Raw genomic sequence first — 20,849 nt, forward strand, 5'->3', positions numbered from 1 at the left:
GCATGCAGGTATGTAGAAGTGCAAAGTCATCCTTACAAAAATGCACACAGCATCAGGAAATGATGTCACTGCAACAAGAAAAAACTAATCAAACTAGATTAAGTAGTGAGATCATTTATGATAAACAATTAAAATCAATTACTCACTCATGACTCCAGAAAACATCAGCCAGGGTGGTGATTAAACCGCGCTGCTGCAGTCATGGAGCTACTTGCAAATTCTGTGTGAGCTCGTTTCCTTGTGTGTTTACGGTTTCCTGCAGATGCTGAAGTTAATAAACAACCCACAGTTTGAATAAACACAGTTATGATGATAAGGAGTTTTTTTTCAGTCAAGCTACTTTTTATTTGAATGGGGGAAGTAAAAAATGGTTCTGTGATAGTTTGAGCAACTTTCGTTTCCTTTCGTTTCACCTGTGGGGACGGGGCGCTGAGCAACAGTGAACATCACTGACCAAGTGATGGGACTTCAGTTCATTACAACTCAGCTGAAAGTGGCCTTAGAAGCAGAAAGTGAAAACTGTGACTGAATCTTCTCAGAGAAATGATCCAATTCAGTCACAGAAATTACTCACTGTGAAAAGCACAATGATTTCCTGGTTTTGTTCACTTCACACTTAACACAAGTGCCTCAGGATGCTTTAATTAAGAGGCACTGAGGGGTCCAACTTGTCCCATAGCTGCAGGAAAAAACCCAACACCAGCAGGTACGTTTACTGAGGTGAAGTGTGAACAGTGGTCTAGATGCAGATGTGTTGCGAGCAACCTGAATGTGTTTTAAAATTTTAATTAGAATATGGAAAAAGTTGGACTACTTTTATGACAGCTGGGTTGTGTGGTGTCAGTCAAATCTGATCACACTGCTGGTCAGAAAAATCTAAACTTCATATGTACAGGAGCTGCATCCCAGTTCAGGGGCCTTTTTAAAGATCCCATGTACTAAAAAATAAGATGTCCATGTGTTTGTGATTATAAAGCAGGTCTAGGTTCTATATTAATACTGTGAAAGTATCAAAGCCTCAGTCCACAGAGAAATGCACACAGCCTGTATTCAGAAACTGAGCCTTAAAACCAGCCGTCAGGACTTCTGGAACTTTGTGATGTCACCCCAAGCCCCGCCCACCTGGACCCACAAACCTTGGTTTCTCTCAGTGCTTACCTGAAATTTTTCATATTTTCTTTGGATCACTCAAAAAAACAGCCGGCCAATCAGAGGAGAGGATCACCACTTTAAATACTGTGTAAAATAAGGGACCTTGAAGGGATTGTGGCCCTGAAGGGGAAATCTTCTGGCCAATCAAAAAGCTACCTGAACTGTTACACCTCCACAAATGAATCAGGCTGGTCGATTGTCAGTTGAAGTTTAACATATCACCAGACTTAACCTTTGACACCTGATCCAGTTCAAACCTGTTTATATTTCCCACCAACTGTTGTTAATCAACTCGTTAGGACAGAGATAGCCGTCGAGACTATTACAAAACAGAGAGCAAAATGAGTTTCTATGAAACCTTCCTCATGGATCCAATTTCATCCATGAACTTGAAGTGTGCCAAGTCTGAACAGGCCTGGCAGCCAAATAAACCAGTTTACTGCAGGGTAAGTGCTTCAGCTCAGCCAAATGCTGCCGAGAAGGAAACTGTGCCACTGACACAAACAATCCTTAGAATATGATCATTTCAGATTTTACAGCCGCGGCATGGATGATGTTTAAAGCCTGTGAGAATGATGAGGGCTTTAACCTGAGCCACCAGCCAGTTCCCAGAGAAAACAACCTTTTCCCGAGCTCAGCACAAACCTGGTACACACAGAGAATTGAAATACGTCAGTCTGAGGAACAGCTGACAAAATGAAACAAAACACTCTAATTATGTCTGTAGGTTCTGACATCTGACCTCCATCACGTTCAGCCACACAACACATAAACCAGTCAGGGGATAAGAACCACAGACGCATCGTTTGGTTTTATCAACACTTTCTTTTGAAAACCAGCACATGCACGATACAAAAACAAATCAATAATAAATACACGAGTAAGAGCTCTGCCTCAAAAACATCTCCACTGTGGGGCCTCATTTACAAACGTGGATTTTACTTCATCATAATCTTAAGATCTTCTCTCATGACTAACTCGGATTTGAGGGAAAATATTTAGAACCAGAAAGTTAAAGGTATAACTGAATGTTTACAGAGCAACGTTTATGTCTCAGGTTGACAGCAGTGATGAGTCCAGTGAGCTGTTGACAGGTAACCTTACACTGAGGTCACTGACTGTAAAAGCAAAGAGCAGCTTTAGTTCAGTTATGGTTTTCAAACCTGTTTACAAACTGCAGATGAATAAGACGCTGGGCCTTTTCAGAGTCAGATCCATTCATCTGCAGAAACCTGACAGATCATCAGATCATTTCAACTTCCAATGCTGTTCAAGAAAACTGGTGAACGCAACAAATTTCTTTAAAGCACTCAAACATGCTGTTAAGATCTGTTGGTTGGGTGGTTCTTCCATGAGGTCACTGGATCTAACACCATGACTTTATCTGTTTAGTTGTTGAGTTGTTTCCTTTGTGGACAAACTGCAGTGATCCAACATAACCATCAGAAATGCAGTGAGATTTAAGTGGTATATAGCGATAGTGGGATTTATTATTATTATTATTTATCATTTCCAGAGCTTTGGCCATAATTGACGTAGAATACCAGAGCACGCAGTAGCACTGGTAGTCACACATCCACACTCAGGTCTAATAGTGAAACAACACAAGCCAACAGACAGGTTTTTACATTCCTGGGTTACTAAACCGCTGAGTGAAAACAAACACTAAAGAGTCATCCCATCATCCATTATACTGTAAATCTGTGAGCTCTGTCTTCAGTACAGCAGGTCAAAGGTCAACATGATGTAGCTCTGGAGTTTACACCTTTGTTTCCATCTGTCTGTCAAAGGCTCAATAAAATTTTACATTTACTTTAATGATAATCTACAACAAAATACAGATGATTCCATCGAGGCTCAGCAGTTCATGAGAAAAAGAAAAGATGTTGGCACGTTCACCATCTCGCAATGTTAGGAGTTGTGGAATGAATCTAAACCAAATACTACAGTGAAAAACTGAATTTTCAGTGGACTTTCACTCAGACCTGGTGGACACGGAAGAGAAAATATAACCTCCCTGCAGAGGTAGGATGTGATTTAGATAATAAAGTTACGCTGGATTGTTCCCAGTGATGGTCAAATATTATCATAATCATCTGCACTGATGGCCAAAATCATAAAACCAGACTCAGGTTGTAAAAAAAGATGGAATTTGATCCTGTTTGTTCTTTTTTAATGAGGCCCCACTGAGCGGAAGGAGGAAGTTGAAAAAAGAGCAACAAGAGCAAACAGAAAACAGGAACAGTCACATGTTTTCTACACACTGAATCAAGAGCTGACAGTCATATAAAAGGTGAAAGGTGTGGGCTGGGCTCAGTGTGGACAGTGGGTACACAAACTGTTCTTTGTGCTGAGGTGGGAGAGGGAGAGTTTGTCCTCGAATGAGGACTCAGTAGGGTCGGCCTCGTCGCTCCTGTCTGCGGTCGCCCCTGGAAATAACAAACACATGTACTTCATCAGCAGTGAACCACTGAACAACGTCCAGAGGTTGAACAGGTGGGTATGTTTGAACAGGAAGGCTGGGTAGTAACCAGTGACCCAATGGCCCAGGGAAGATAAGAGTCTAAGCAGGGCGAGTTGATTGGCCAATCACAGTCACACACTGTGTTTCCTGCCCTGGTGTCATTCATCCATCACATTATTTGCTGTACATTGTCATATTTACAGGTACTCGAGAAAAACTAAACATACAAGGCTATAAAAAGAAACAAAGAGGAGCTTCCTGGGTGGAAAACTACAGCTGTGAAGGTCAATGGAGGGCTTTCTGACAAATCTCAAACACAGTGATGCCAGTTTAGAGGATGGCAGACAACCCGTCATCAGACTGTGGGTTTTTTGAATTTTTCAGTGAAAATATGGAATGAGTCTCTAAAGGTTTCACACAAATTAAATGCTGATGTATTGAACCAGCATGAAACCTTCACCTTTTAGCTGTGGAGTCAGTTTTATGGATCTGTACAACTGACTGTTCTACCCCTGATGTACAAAAACTTCTTTTTAACCAAATTAGCTTTCAAACCTCGACACCTACATGACTTTTCCCCAGAGAGTTTGTTTCAGTGAACCTGACCTTGTGTCCATCTTGCCTGGACCATATCCTCCCCGGTCGCCTCCTCGGCCCCCTCTGAAGCCCCCGCGGTCGCCGCCTCGACCCCTGAAGCCGCCTCGATCAAACCCTCCTCTGCGGTCCCCTCCATAACCTCCTGAGAGCACGACAAGCAATATGTTGACAATTTGTAAACTGCTGAGAGTGTCAACTTTCAGGAGGGGTCAGACGACCAGGATCCCTCCTCAGCTGCTCCTGCTGAAGTTCCTTCTGTTTTTTTTTCCTCTGTTTTTCAGGGGGAGTTTTTCCTCACCCCCTCTATAGAGTCAATGAACAGAGGCTGCCATATGCTGAGGAGATCACTCCTTTTAAAACGATATTTTTCTTTTTAAGGATATTTTCTCTGTTAATGATTCATTACTAAGCCACTCGTTAACATAATTCATTAATACTTAAACTTAAAGTGTAGTTTCCAGAGTTGATGAATGGAATTTCACTTGTGCTTTCACAAAATTGAAAAACAACGATTAAGCAATTAAACAGCAACATGTTTCTGATACTTTCCATGAGCCACAAAATGTGCTGTAAACTGTTTTTATATTTTCTATTTCTACAGTAGAAAGTAGCAACAATAAAACCTGGATGAATCAAACTATCTGCACAGCTGGCCAAGCCAGTGATCAGTGAGTCAGTAAGAGAATACTGAAAATACTTTTTTGTAATTTGTGTGAAAAAAAAGCTCCTCTCTACTTCCAATGACAGACTTTTCATGTCAGGTGGAACATAATGTAAAAACTAGGTCTGACCTCTGTCCATGGGGGGCATCCCACCAGCATCCTCTGGTTTAGGAGCTTTGCACTGGTTACACTCATTACGCCACGAGAAGTTCAGGTTACCACAGTTGCTGAAGAGAAATGTTCGGGACAGTAATCAATAAATAACCACAGCATAAAATAACATAATAATAATAATAATAATACCAATAATAATAATGATAATGATAATAATAATAATAATAATAATAATAATAATAGAAACTTGTGCTTTAATAGAAGACAAGAGAAGAGTAATAAGATGATACAGAAAAAGTAAAAACAGGAAAAAGACATAAAGCAAAATGATATTACATTTTACAGGAGGGATCAGTTAAAACCGGTTTGAAGTGGTGTGTAGTGTATTTAGCTGCCATTTAAAATAAATGAAAGAAGCAGCTGTGCTGACAGTGAAGGGTGATGCAGTCCACAGTTCAGCAGGTCAGAGACATTGCTTGGAGCTGTTTTTTTAAATGATTCATTAAATTCTGAACATAATCTGGAGGTGAAGGGAAACCAGTGAAGATGAGGTAATGTGTGTGTTCTCTCCTCGTAGTTCCAGTCCTGATGCTACATTATAAAATAACTGCAATTTAGTGACTGATAAAAACACAACTAATTCACCTCCTGTCAGTCAAGAGTTAAATCAAAGAGAACTCTTAAATTTCTGGCAGATGATTTTATGTTTGTGGGGATGAATTCAAGCTTATGAGGAATTTAACTGTCAGGCTGGGTGGAGCAAATATAATTACCCGAGAAGTCATTATCTAATTGTTTTATTCTCGTCAAGCTGGAGGAATCTGCAACTCATCCAACACTTTCTGTCTTCAGTGCAGTTCTTTAGAGACTACAAGAATCAGTAGAATTTACAGAATAATATTTATCTGTGTAAAAATAAACATTATGTTGAATAGAAAAGAGGATGGGGCCCAGAATTGACCCCTGAGTTACACCACAGGCACATTTAGAAGATGAGGAAGTCAGATTTGAAATCACCAAATCCTGACTCACGGGTTTGAACACTTCCAGTCTCCAGCTCTCTGCTGCCCCCCTCCTCCACCACCTCCACCACCACCGTTGCCTCCTGGGAAACCTCCACCTCGACCCCCTCCAAATCCTCCATGGCCCATCGGCCCTTCACAGAGAGAAAAAATAACTGACCCAGTTAGATGTGCTGTTAGTGTAACACATCCTCACAGGCAGCAAATCTATTTCAACTGCTTCTTTATGCCTTCAGCTATAAAATAACCTCAGCTTGTGATTATAAGAGAAACGTGACTGCAAACAGGATGGTACAGCAAATGTAGAAATAACAATAAGAGAAAGATTTTAAAACAGATTGAGACTTAAAAGTTAAGATGAAAATTGGACCTTGTGATGAAACTGCTGCTGTCAAAGGTCAAGATTGAAAGGTCAAACTTTCAGGCTTAACAAGGAGGAGAAATCCTTCAAAAGCTTCGAAAAAAGAAATGAGAACGTCTTCAATTCCATGACAACTGGGCGAATTTCATCTGCTGAGGAAGATTGTGTGATATGATGAAAAGCTAGTGAGCAGCTACAAGATGGACCTTGTGCTGACACTGTTTTACCAGCTTCTGTTTCAAAGTCAAGAATGAACTTTAAATCTCAGTTTGTCTCAAACAAGACAGGACTTCTAAACATTCAAAACCTTCAAAAACTAAATGTAAGTTAAAAACGGGCTCACCTCCTCGTCCACGACCTCCCCTCATGCCACCTCGGCCTCCAAAGTCAGCTCTGCGGGTGGCGAAGGACACCTTGATGGGATTTCCATTGAAGTCCTTACCTGGAGAGGAGATATAAGACATCAAACTGAACTGAGCACAATACAGAAACTGAAATGTAACTGTAACGCAGCTTGAATTCACATCAGTTACAACAGATTCCAACAGTATTCAGTTTCTAAGGCTCAGGATGTTCCACACACTCACAGTTTAACCTAACTATTGCTGAGTACTCTGCTTCCATCTCTTTCCTTAACTGCAAACTTGTTGAAAATATAATGTTACCAGGTTATGGAGCTAACACTAGATTTGGGTGAGCCCTGACAGACAGACAAACACCGTACCATCAAACCAGTCTATGGCAGCCTTAGCTGAAGGGGGGTCATCAAAGGAAACTGTGGCCTCCCCTTTCAGCTTTCCTGTCTCTCTGTCTGTGTACAGGTTGATCATGGGCAGGCCTGTTTTCTTGTTGACCTAAGAGGATGGACAAGAAGGAAGAAACACAGAGAAACAGAGACACAAAAATGAATGATCCAGAAATATTTGTGTGGAGAAGTAGAGGATTTGATTGAAGATCAGAATTTTATTTATATTTCAAAAGTTGAAATTGTATGTTCATTTCTGAAGAACAAGTTTGATCTGATTTAAGCTTTTATGTGACACAATATGTGGGCACCAAGGAAAAGCAAACAAATACTTATTTAGTGGTCTCCATTTCACCCATTGTTAAATCAGATCAGATTTCTCCCATATCCCGTTTGAATTTTGAAGACCTGACTTTATAATCCCTTCTGCTGCAACAGAATTATTTTGTAAAGATTTTTTTCTACAATCAATCAATCAAGTTTGTTTGAATTCACTATCAAATATTGATTCATATTGAACAAATTCCCAGAGCTAAGGTTCTGAACCACACTCTGTTCAAGTTATTCATAGTATAAATACATTATATAAGTGAACAAATACACATATTTATAAATTATTTAAATCCAATCACTGATCAGTGAGTCAGTAAGAGAATACTGAAAATACTTTTTTGTAATTTGTGTGAAAAAAAAGCTCCTCTCTACTTGACGGCCACAAACATGTCGCACTGACCTTAATGATCCCAATCTGCTTAAAAAAGTCAGCCACTGATTCAACAGTGTAGTCGTCTCCCAGGCCTTGAACAAAGATGGTGTTATTATCAGAGTTATCCTGGTCTTGCACTGTTGGAAGAAAATATGAAGAGATGTTCAGAGAACAAGACAATAACACAACACAGGACATCGCACCTTTAAATGATCACAAATCTACAACAAATACAGAAAAATTGATTCTCATTCATTTGGGATTTGGGATTAAGGTTGCAATGACTTGACACATCAAGCAGAAATAGCAACATGATCATCCCACTGAAGTGTCCACATGATGAACATAAGGTCAATGTTCACTCTCCTTTTAGCTCTGGTTTGGTCTCGACCAACCTTCTTCAGCAGCTGACCTCTCACAGTGTCAGTCTGCTGTTGGTAATGAGCAGGGAGTGAACAATGGGTCTATCAGAGCTGAACACAGCTGCTGCTGTGATGATAATGTAAAGAAAATGCACTAAAAGAAGCTTGAATGATCTGTAGAGCTTCAGAGTTTGATGATTTTCTGCTAAACTGTCACAATGAGCAATGTCTTTCACATTAGAGACATTTGATCCATTTTTTATGTAAAAAAGTTGATTAGTCCAACTTTAAATCATTAAGTATAAAAGTTTAAAGCCTTTCTTTGCAGTGTTCATTAAATCCCACAATAATGTTGCAAAACTGTTGGATGGAAAAACATTGCACTTAAGGTTTAGCTGTTGTTAAGCCTTAGCAGTAGTGGAGCTAAAAGTTGCCCTGAGGGGGTGATTATAATCAAACAGGCTCATTATCTGAGGGAAGTGCTCAGAAAATTTCATAGCAATTTCCCCATTAAATATTGATGTTTAATTCTAATAATAGGAAACTTTGACCTGATTTATGTGTTGATTGAGGTGTTTTAGGTCCATGAATGTTCATGTTCATGAATAAGTAACTCAAATGAGATGGAAATTAGGATATTTTCTTATCAAAATACATTGCCACAAACTGAATGTGACAACGTGAAATATGGAAATGTCAAAGAGGCAGTCAAGGCTACTGTCTCTTTTGGACAATTATTACACATGGGAGGGGGCCAAGACAACCATCTCTTTTGGATAAATGATATCCATTACTATTTTCCAGTAAATATGGTCAATAGTTGTTGAGACATTGACATGGCCCTGACACAAGAGCAAAAATAATACAAGACTTACTGAAGCCGGGTCCTCCATGTCCATGTCCTGGATCTCTTGGTCCTTAAGAGGATGAGACACAGATGTCAGTTGTAGAAAAGAAGATTTGTTGACCCACACATAAACACCAACCATCCAAAGTGCAAATGCCTTTCATCCACACCTTGTTCCCACCAAAACAGTACCAGGATTAATCTTGTAGCCACTCTGCATGTGGAGATATGATCTAAGGCACTTATCAGGACAGGGTTTTGTGCTTTGGACTGACCACCATATATCTCACAACATACCATTGCAATGTTTTTTTGCTTAAACAAATAAGTCTGAGAGCTCATACAAAGTTGCTCAAGTTGGGTTCTTGAATTTGATATTTAAAACACTCCACAAGTCAATGCATTTGCGTTGTTGCATTTCTTGATGTCTAAAAAGCCTTCCTTTCACGCAAACATTACCAACTTTTGGAAAGTGTCCAACAAATTGAAACACAATCCCTTTTTTGAGTATATACACCTTCAACTGACCTGGTAATCCATGTCATTCATTCATTCATTCCTTTGTCTACTTTGGTTTTCCCACATCTTAACAAAGGATTATTGGAAACTGTCCCAACATACATCCTGGGAGTAGGAACACCATGTTTATCATTCTGAGAACTTGACAGATTTCAAAGCTTTTTGTGATTTTGTACAGTTACGCATACTTTCATAAAAACCAACTTCTGATGTTTAGGTTTTCAGAGGTAACACCTTAGAAATTCAGGTGTGTTAAGTCCCGTCACCTTTTTGAGGATGGCCTGCATGCTGCATCACTGGCAGCTTGATTTACCAGAACTTCTGGAACAGGATAAGATCTTTCTTCAAGACAAACTTTGCGCTGATATCAGATGCCGGTGCCACACCCCTCGCATCGACACAACATTTGAACCACTTACAGCACACGTGGGTACAGTAATAAATCTTGCAAGAAGTGACCCAGCGAAACCTTTTTCACGGCAACACAGAAGAGATGATTCTTCCGTAAGTTGAAGAATGTCACTTAGAAAACCGACCACACACCATTATTCTCGGCAAAACTGTGAGATGACTCATTGTTTACGAAGACTTTTGACTTTTTCCATGAAAGTGCCAGGTCACCATGGTTAACGTCAACAGGTGATTGCTAAATACATGAAAATCAAACAAAGCTGACATTAAGTACAGAGATAAAGAATTTGACAAGATGTTTTCTTACTCTCTGTATGGACTTTTACCATGTTGACTGCAAAGGACAATATGTTTTCTTTTAACAATCAAACATCAACAAACTGTTGCTATAAACTGTTTTTCCTCCTTAGCAACATTTCATTATTTCAGTTTTTTGTTGTAGCTTTTCACTTTTAATGTTCTGTAATATTCACAATATTAATTAAGGTACAGTAACATCAGGTGAAGTATTAAGAATCTCCCTGGGCGTCCAAATATCACTGAGATTACTAGTTGCATAAACTCTACTGGTTTATAATTTTGATTAAATAATACATACATATTAATACATATCAACAACTTCAAGCTGAACGATGCCAAGTATCTCTCTGTCCCCATCAAAGGTCTGAGATTGTGCCCTCAGAGGCAAACATAAGCCTCCCAACAGTAAACAGTAAAACTATAACGTATAATCATTCAAATTAAACCAAATGTGTGATTAACAACCTTTAGATTTGGTTTACCCAGATAATAGACTGAACTATGCGATAAAGCTTTAATAACAATCGGTCTATTGTTCTAGAAGGACCAGTGTGTTGTTGAGAAACCACAAACTTTCCTTTTATTTACAGTACACTGAGCACCGTATCAAGTTACTGGTACATCCACAGATGTGTGATAAAACCAGTTTAACCATCCAACACTCATCTTTGAAAGGTACAACTGACACTTCCTTCTACAAGTTTTACAGCCATTCTGGTTCTGGGCATTGTTGTCAGTTTCACATACCTTAAGAATATAAATGTTCATCAGATAATGTGTGATACACAACTTGCACCATGTTTGCAAAATCTGAATCATAGGGCATTTTCCAAGGTTGTAGTTGTATGAACCAAGCTGCTGATAATTTTCTTATCTCGCGTCTTTTGTTGACTGACGCAGCACCCCATCAAAGGCGTCAGGTTTTATGACTCATTAAAGACCGGGCGAAAGCTCTGAACACCTTTCCATCAAATTCACGTATCTTCACATTCAAATGCCAAGATGTGAGATAGAGTACAGAACTACAGTCACAATACTACTCCCTCTGCTGAGTAAGTGTAGACTTGCAGTACCTCAGGCTGTTAGCCATTCAGAAAGCTCTTAACAACACACTGAGGGTTCTTACCTGTGATCCCATGCAATGGAAAAGATTATAAATCACACTAAAGCTTCTGCAGCATATGAGAAGTTACAAAACATTAAAGTCTTAGGAATAAGTTCAGCCTCCCCTGTCATATTTGTGTTTTTTGAGCAACTGGAATAAGTACTTTCATGTGTTTACACACTGTTGTCCTCCAACAATAATCTGTTAGATTGGTTAATGGTGAAGTGTAATTTTGTACGTGGGTTACTTCAGGCAAAAAAAACCACAAAAAAACCCCCGCACACTTAAATTACCATAACTTTTTACCCACTTAATTTCAGTATGGTTTCTGGTCCCCCCTCCCTTTCAACTTTGACTCTTCAAACTCAAATCTTTTGCTCAAGTGTTATTTTTTTTGTCACTTACCACCAAACTTATTGAATCCTCCACGTTCGCCCATTCTGATGAAGAGGAAGAGAGAAATGACACGCACTGAAGACTGGTGTTGACAGCGATTTCTCTCATTGGGTAGTGGGTAACCTTCACTCTCAGTCTCTTCATTAAACCCACCCCTCTGCGTTTGCCACATGTCCTTATGAACCCCTACTTAATCTTGTTCAGAGTGTCCTGAATAAACCTTGAGGACAGGAGGCCAGTTTAAAGACCTCGTCTTTATTTGTTCAAAGCAACTGAAATTTGCCATTTTTACCCCAAATTTATATCAAGTCTTTCAGTACTTGTATATTCCCATTCTGTTTCATCATACAACTTGGTTTTATGTCAATTAACCAACCCAAACAATAACACCTCTGATCCCTGGATTGGTGTTGGTTGTCTTTTAGGTCTCAGTCAACCTTTACTCTTTACCACAAATGCAGCAAATCCCAAAGCAGGTGTTTTTTGAGGCTTTTATTATCACCCAAATTATTGGTATTTTTAAATTTTTCTTTCCTCCAACTACAAGAAAACTATTAACTGTCTATAGACTTCCCCATTTTGGCATTTCCCCAAAAGATGGCTTAAGAGCAGAAAGCCAGCCTGGAGAGAAGGTAAAAGCCTAGGAGAAGATTCAAAGATTGATTAGCAGAGTATGACACAGTAATTGTCAGGGCGGGTTGGGAAGGGGGTGGTAACAGGTGAGAAAAGCAGGTGATGGCAATGTTTTGTGGCATGTAGCGTGAGGGGGCAGAGTCAAGGCCATGGTTCACTTGGCATGGAAATTCATCTTGTAGACAAAAACACCACATTGGTTTTGAACTTTACAGTGTGTAGAGGGCTTACTGGCCGAGCTAGCTGACTTCTATTTATACAACATTCAATGTCTAGAGCAAAAATCTAACGTATCTAGTTGTGGTGTTGTGTATGTTGTGTTTTAATGTTGGGTAAATTTGTCTTTCTAATAGTTATGCCTCTGCCTTTAGTTTACATTTAAACACTTGCTCAGTTTGTGCCTTTTATAAATAACAGATACACCTTCATATTGGGATGTGATGTCTGGTATAGAAAGGTGTCCCAAGACACAAGCACCAGTAGCTTTTTTTTACTCACTTTTACTAATCTTAAACCAAGATCACTCATCTTACCTTTGTTGAACACAGGAAGATATCAGCTGATCAGTGCATAGTGCTACCTGACTGATTAAAGGACACTGTGATGGGGACTGAGCTCCAAACATTGTAATGGGTAAGGAGATTTAAATATAGTCCACAATGGATGAGAAAATGTACAATGGAATGGCAAACTAATTTGTCTAGGAGTTCATCACCAACATTATGGGGTTACATAGAAGTACATGAAATATTGTGCATCCTCCATCAGACAAACAAAACTTTAACTTACCACACCAGTTTCTGCTTCATGTGTCATGTTTTGGGTTTATATGAGTATACCGAAGCTGTGATCTATTTCTCAGTATCTTTGCATTTCTTACCTTTCTATGTTACGTTGGTACAGAAACACAAGTTGAATTTCAGTCTCTTTAACTGGAAATTAGCTTGTAAATGCAACAATGTGTTGCAGTCAACTTTCCAGCCACCACAAATCCATTTTCAACCTGTGTTTGATGCAATTATGTTTAGTTTGACAGCAAAAAGTGCATATTTAAAAATAAATTATAAAGTATTCCAGTGTTGTTGGTCATTACAATCTTTCATGCAAAGCTGAGTTTGACTGTGATGATACCAACTTTTTTTTTTTTCTAATGAGGGAGTGAAAGTTCAGGACCAGTAATTTCGTGGTTGAGCACACGCACAAGGAGCATTTACAGGACAAAGATTTGCACCACGTATTGTGAGGTAACAGCAGACACATCACCATGCACCGTGTACAGCTAAATCACCATGAAAACTCACCATCAGATAGTTGTACGTTGCATTTCAGTTTAAATGTGGTTTGCTAGTTGTTGTCTGTTTTAGTAAAACTTTTACAGTGAGACACTGTAGTGTCTGTAGTGTAGATATTTGCTATTAAAACCCTCATATTTGTGCTGTTTACATTTATAAAATAAACTTACAAGTACATGTAGTAAACCTGTTTATGGTTGCGCTTAGTTTTTCGTTTCATCCCACCTTCTCTCTTGCTGTTGTACAAGAAGAATCACTGAAACAAGGGCCTTTACTCAAATAACTGCCAGTGGGGAAGGGGTAAAGTTTCATACTGAAACTTTAATTTCTAAGATTTCAAACAGAAACAGAGATAGAAGCAAACTGAAATCTATTAGACACGATCAGCCAGTGCAACTGTAAAAGGCCTGAACTGATGTAAACAGTGACTCATCCTGGTTCATGTTGTAGCACTTTCATACATTCAAGGATCCATTTTTAATGATTCTTATGAGTAAAATTTGCATGTTCATTGCACCTTCTTGCTTTTGGTGGTAATAATCATGATGCTGAAATTGCTGGCTTTTGACCAACATTCAGCCACAAGGACCTTAAGTCCAAACCCCTGTTTAATGTGATGTCGCTCTGAACTTTACCCTGTTTACAAGCTCAGCTCATCATCTGAAACACGACCTTTATGTTGTGCTTGGACACAGGCAACAGTGTTCGGAACAAATACAATGTCCTTCTGTGGGCGTTAATTCAAATGACTGTGGTTGATAATCTGTGGTTTAAATGGACGAGTCCAGCAAATCGTGATAAAGATTTTCCCAAATGGGTTTTTCAGATGCAATGAACAACAGTAAGGCACAGTTTATTGCATGAACAATTATACTATTAATATTGTGATACTGAGTTCTACCACATCACCCAGCCTTAGCATCCAGACAGTGATGGATTTGTGACAGTGATAAGGGCGCACACATCGATACCACACTATAAGACATGTGCCCAGTTTAGAGTTTTAGAGTTATATTGATACCAGCAGTTAAAAGCACCTGTGTCACCTTAGATCATGTTCTGGACACACTCTCTTTAGTGCATGTACCCTCTGTTTCTCTGCTGCTGTCGTGTTTATGTGTGCAGCGATTGCCATGTTAATTCAGGGAATTCACACATTTTAATATTTAACATTAAAATTCTTTTTTGTTTTAACAAGCATGTGATTCATTAACAATCAGAAGAAATGCCTGATGTTTGCGAAATCACAAAGTGGTAATAAAAGTGTATTCAGAAGTAGCCTGTTCATGACACCTGGCTTCTCCCTGTCATAGTACAGCAGCATCTTTTTATAATAACAAGTAATAGGATCAATATTGATTCTCTCTCTCTCTCTCCCTGAATTTCCTGTCTATCTCTCACTGTGGCTATCAAAATAAAGACAAAAATACCCAAAAAAGATAACTTAGAAAATAGTAATAATAATAATATTGATTCTTGCCCCGGTATTATTTGGTAGGGGATTTTATGTTATACCCAGAGCTGCAGCACAGACTGTATCTGCAGTTTAAGATGCAGGTGCACACATGGAGAGCTGAGGACATGACGTGTACTTGTTGTCATTATATTTCTCTCTAGTCCGCTTCAAGTCCACTTGGAGTAGCGGATGCACAGTTGGTGCCCTTACAGGGACGTGCACACAGCCTCACTTACACCCTCTGATGACGACATTTATGTCACACGGATCATTGCGTACTCCTTAATGGGGAAAGTAAAACACTAGCTTAACACAAGACGTAGTTTTAATGTATGTACGCGTTCACCTAAGGAGGGTGCATGTGTGGCATACCACTCTCGAAACAAAGACTTGTGCAGCCATCACTGCAGCCAGAAAACTTATCAGGCTTTGTGGCAGTGTAGGAGTTCTTGAGATTATTTTTCCTCAAATGTGAGTGGGAGGGGAAATTTTGACACATCAGCACACACCTCTCAATTGCTTTAGCATGTAGCTACAGATGTGGAACAGTAGCCACTCTCGTATTTTATCTCTCTACACAGATCCATGTGTGACCAAAGGTGAGAAAACATTTACATGCATCACTGCCCACAGGTCCAGTGACCTTTCATAAGTCCAGGAGACGCACCAAGACAGAACTGATAACATGGACACTGCATGGTTTTTAAACACTTACCCCATGCCTCCTCTTCCTCTTGGTCCACCTCGCCCACCTCGGTCAAAACCACGATCATATCCGCCGCCTCCGCGACCTCCGAATCCACCCCCACGGCCCCTTCCACCACGGCCATCCTGACCTCCATAACCTCCATCAGGACCACTGTATCCTCCACCTCCTCCTCCGCTCATCGGTGGGCTCTCATCTCCGTATCCTGAGACAAAGTTGAGACAATCTGACCTCAACAGACTTTACTATTTGAGAGTGTGACTCACATTCTGAAGGCCACCACAGTTTTTAACTGACATAGTTTTAATTAACAGTACTACAATCTACAGCAAACAGCACAATGTTTTTCCAGAAACAATGTCCCAGCTATTTACAATAAGGCACAGTGTGCGAGCAATTTTCTACACTTTTCTTAGGAACCACTTTTTTAGAGAAGAAGTCCCTCTGGAAATCTGGTCTGTTGATTATCCTGAGTGGTAAAATTTGCACAAATGTCTAAAGTTCATTTTTGTTCCCTGCTGAGGTTATGACATCTTTTCACTCCCCCCGAAAAAAAACTAAAGACACAATTTATTAATGAAAGTGTAAACTTTTTTCCTCACCTCCACCTTGACCATACTGGCTCTGCTGACTGTAGCTCTGTGGGGGAGGGGAGTTGTAGCCTGGAGGCTGGTTGTAGTGACCTCCTCCATGTTGAGATGGTTGTTGGTGGCTCCCACTGCCGCCATATCCACCAGTCTGACCTCCACTGCTCCCATAACCACCTCCGCTCTGTCCACCACTGGGTGGCTGGTTATAGCCAGGGGCCTGTGTGTTGCCTTCATAGCTGCTGAAGGTGAGGAGAAGAAGACCATCACTCATAGAAATGCAGCTTGCTGGGAGAAAAACCTCAACTGGGCACTGTCTTGGTGTCACAGGGCTGGATTAGAAATCTGGTACTAAATAAAATGCCAGAAGAGATCAGCACTGTTAACTTTGAAGTATTTAAGGCACTTACCATGAATATTTATAACACTTTCTGGAAGTATTCCACACTAATGAGGCACTTCTGGGTAAAGTCCTCCTCCATGCAGGTTTATGTACCTCCCTTTTTCTTCTTTATGAACCAAACCACCACCTTTTGCCTCCCTCCCACTTTGGAAATGGGATTGGCCTCATGACCATATCCGGTCCATCTCCTGTATGTGTGGCTGCTCCACTGACTGATATGTTTGTGTATGCATATCACTGGTTGTCTATTATATCATGTAATCTTTACAAAAAAAAGTTTTGACCTCTTGACTTTGACTTTTTCCTTTATCCATGCACTTTGAGAGATTTTGCCAAAAGAACTCCCCCCAGAAATGGTAGATGGTAGAAGCTTACCCTGCAGAGGATGAAGGGGGCTGCTGCTGGCTGTAACCAGAGAAGGATGACTGCTGGTTGTAGCTCATGCTGGAGGGCTGGTTGCTGCTGCTGTAACCTCCAGAGCCGTAGGACTGACTGGAGTGATTATAACCACCCCCACCACCCTGATTAGAGGGTGGAGAACCGTAACCTCCTGGGAGAACAGGGAAGACAGAACATACAATTAAATTCATCTATATCACAATGAGTGACTGGAAAACTGTGGTTTTGGACAGTAACTGAGTCTGACTCTACCTGACTGGGGTTGACCATAGCTGCCATAACCTCCCTGGCTGTAGGAGCCAGAGCTGCTGTCCGAGCCCTGGTTGTAGCTGCCGTAGCCCTGCTGGCTGTAACTCTGGCCAGAGGACTGACCATAGCCCTGGTTAGCACCACCACCGCCACCTCCACCACCACCTCCACCTCCACCATAGGACCCATAACTGCAAGTGGTTCAAAACAAGTACCAAATACAAACATGCTGTTTACAAAATGTTATCCAGTGAGAGTAAACACAGTATGTCAGTAAGTTCCCAAAATAATCAGAATGGATTAGGTTTATTTCTTTGATAATTATTTGTTTTTTTTATGATTTATGACATTTCTACTCATACTTTTAAGAGAATCAAGGAAGCTCTTTATGTATATGTTTCCAAACTAAACAGATGTACAGTCTCTACACAAAAGGCTGAGAACCTCTGGTTGAACATTAGGTGAGTGTTACATTACTTACCCCTGGGCAGATGCTTGGGAATATTCTATGGAGTAAACAAAACGGGGTGTCAATATTATGAATTATAATGCAGTATACATTCTACAGTAAATGCTGCTACGCTTCACAGAATCAGTTAGTAGACTGTTGAAACTTGCTGGAGTTGTGTAACAAATCACAGTGAACATCACGTTTGAATTACTTTCTGATAAGAGTTTGAATGGTATTACAGCCGAAGTGGTGATTTCTTCTGCCTAAAACAGCTGTGATCTTCACCTCGTCATCATTTCACTGACAAATTTCTATACCTGTGTCTGCAGCTCCAGAATAATGTAATTCTGACACACACTGACACAATGCTCAGGGTGACGGATTATACAACTCAAGTCTGTGAACGGATTTTCATTCTGTAGTGAAATGAATTATTGCTAAAAGAGGCGTCAAATAGCAAAAAATAATAATAAAAATAAAAATCAAACACAGCAGCGTGGTTTGCTTAATGACATGGTGTGGTGGCTTGGATGTAGAGCGTATGTGGTTTATAATTAATAGGCAATAAACACCTGATATGATCCTTTATTATTGTCGTCTCTTATATTACACCTTACTGTATCGTCATAACGGCTCTTATCAGTGTTTTTTCCCTCCATGTGTCCGCAGTCTGTTCACCGTGAGGCGGGGCCGCCATTGGAAACTGGGTCAGTGGTACAAGGACCTGTTAGCCCGATAAGCTAAATGTTTATAACCCGTAACAAACTCGAATTATCGCGACGCCAGGAGCAGGTCTGTCGGTGTTAGCTTCCCGGTGAGGGTTTCTTCCAGCCGGACAAAAGATGTTTCAAAGGTTCTTATCAATTCTAGCCCACAAATAAAAATTTAAATTTAAAAAAAAAGAAAAGCGAACGCCTAAATTTTAAACCCATATAATTCGCAGCTAGCTCATAACTAGCATTAGTTAGCATTAACCGCTAACTAGCAGCTAGTCCCCGGTACCGGCACCGGCTCATCTCGGTGAGGATATTTCAGTGTTAGCTAACCGGCTTCAACCTTCGTTGTCCTCCAAACACAGGACAGACATTAGCCGTGTTTCTTACCGTTAGACGCCATTTCGACGGACGATGAACAGCCGTTAGCTCCGTGCGAGCTCTATCACAGCGCGCCGTTAACGGACCGAGCGCACCGAGGAGGAGGAGGGGGATGAAGATGCCCGAACACCGGTGTCCTCTCCACAGCTCCGTGCAGTTTCTCCAGCGGCCGCAGGGTGGCGCACTGAAGGTGAACAGACACAAATATACATACACAGACCCAATTTTATATATACAAATCATGGATGTATTTTAAGACCTTATTATTATTTATTATTGTTATTATTGTTCTTATAATACATCCATGATACAAATATATATATATATAACTGAGTCTTCTGGATTCTGCCTGTCCTATTTTTTCCAGTACTGTGTGCTTCAAAAATATAAAAGTGATAATAATTTATTTAGAAAGCACTCATCAAAACCAGAGCTTACAAAGTGCTTTACAAGGACAGGATAAAAAAAAGAAAAGAAAGATAAAACACATGAATTTTACATAAAGAACTGTTTTGATTCTAGACTACATTCACTGTCAGTATTTCCCCTGGTATTCTAATATTCACGGTATCATATGTGGAGAATGTCTGAAGTTAAAGACAATTGTTGGATCTCCACCTTTTGTGGTTCACTTTATATCACACTGCAGTGTTACCTATCAGTGATTTAATCAAACGTGCACATTGTCTCCCTCTGAGATTCAAGCAGCATCTGTGCACCACAGATAATTCACAGATAAAACAGCAAAATGTTCCTTTAATATCTGCAGCTCCATCAAGCTGAAGTGGTTAGAACAGAGCTGTCCATAAGAAATGTTTTTAGTGGCAAATTTTGTGCCATCTTTGTTATTAGTTTAAGTTAGACTTAAATATGAAAAGTAAAGGTTATATACCAGCTCTGGTGCTTTATGCTTCAGACTGTTCTGTGGTTATTCTAAGGGGAAATAAAGAGAAGTTTCTTCAGTACTGAATCTGTCTTTCTACTGATAGAATTAAGTGGTTGCTGTGTTTTTTCTATTAAACTTTTTTCTAATTTTCTCTTCTTATTTAAACCATTTGGTTCTGGTGTCTCTTAGTATTTTAAATTCAGCTTTTTTTGATTCATCACATTCAATTCAGTGGACACTGTTCACTTCTGTCTCATGCATTTCTGAGTTGCATTCTGAGTTTTGGGTAAATCCCCCTTTTTTTGACCCATGACTCTCAGCCTCTCACACCTTCCTTTTCCTCCATCTTTCTCCAGAGAACAGACACAAAGGTAGAAAACTGGCCTCAATATCACAGTGGCCAGAGAGAGCTCACCAACCCACAGGATCCATCTGAGTAATGGGCCACCGACAAACTAGTGCACACACCCCGAGGGAATGATAGCTCAACACAGCTGGCCGAGGGCAGGCCGACACAGTGGCACCAACACAACATACCTATGCTTAATTAGGTTTGGGTCTGTTTTTCTGGTCACAGTGACACCTGCCATTGCTGTAAAGGTTGTTCTGAGTGGGTCAAGTTTCACCTGAATTATTTAGGTCACAACTATACGTGTGTATGTTGAATGGAGAGACAAAGAAGTGACTTGAAAGTGTCACAGTCACAGTGAGGATCTGCAGCACTCACTCCATTTAAATTAATAGCCAACACACAGAAAACTGAAGATATAATGACAGTAATTAGTATGATTCACAATGACTGTGTAGGCGAACTGCTATAAAACAACTCCTTATCAATACAATTATCACCAATACTATTGTAATAATCATTAATCAGTGTAATTATATATTGAGTTTGACATATTGATGATTTATTAACTGGTCTGATTT

At 40.0% G+C, this 20,849-nt stretch overlaps 1 protein-coding gene across 2 annotated transcripts; it reads right to left on the minus strand.

Moving 5' to 3' along the window:
* Positions 1-1,957: 1,957 nt before the first annotated feature.
* On the minus strand, positions 1,958-19,183 carry fus (FUS RNA binding protein). 2 transcript variants are annotated; one of them, XM_071465262.1, is made up of 15 exons: positions 19,043-19,183; positions 17,970-17,994; positions 17,492-17,679; positions 17,216-17,390; positions 16,453-16,676; positions 15,860-16,055; positions 11,773-11,807; positions 9,061-9,102; positions 7,851-7,960; positions 7,097-7,226; positions 6,716-6,814; positions 6,022-6,145; positions 5,005-5,102; positions 4,223-4,355; positions 1,958-3,581 (listed from the first exon to the last, which is right to left on the minus strand). In XM_071465262.1, the coding sequence occupies exons 1-15, from the start codon at positions 19,053-19,055 to the stop codon at positions 3,542-3,544; spliced, it is 1,632 nt and encodes a 543-aa protein (XP_071321363.1). In that variant the 5' UTR covers positions 19,056-19,183; the 3' UTR covers positions 1,958-3,541. The 2 variants fall into 2 exon arrangements, with proteins under 2 accessions (XP_071321363.1, XP_071321353.1); XM_071465252.1 differs by having other exon boundaries at positions 16,453-16,679.
* Between the last annotated feature and the right edge of the window lie 1,666 nt (positions 19,184-20,849).

This window comes from Trachinotus anak, unplaced genomic scaffold (assembly GCF_046630095.1).
Source record: "Trachinotus anak isolate AG129_WGS33_773 ecotype Australia unplaced genomic scaffold, CSIRO_AGI_Tana_v1 ptg000003l, whole genome shotgun sequence".
Classification (NCBI taxonomy): Eukaryota; Metazoa; Chordata; class Actinopteri; order Carangiformes; family Carangidae; genus Trachinotus; species Trachinotus anak.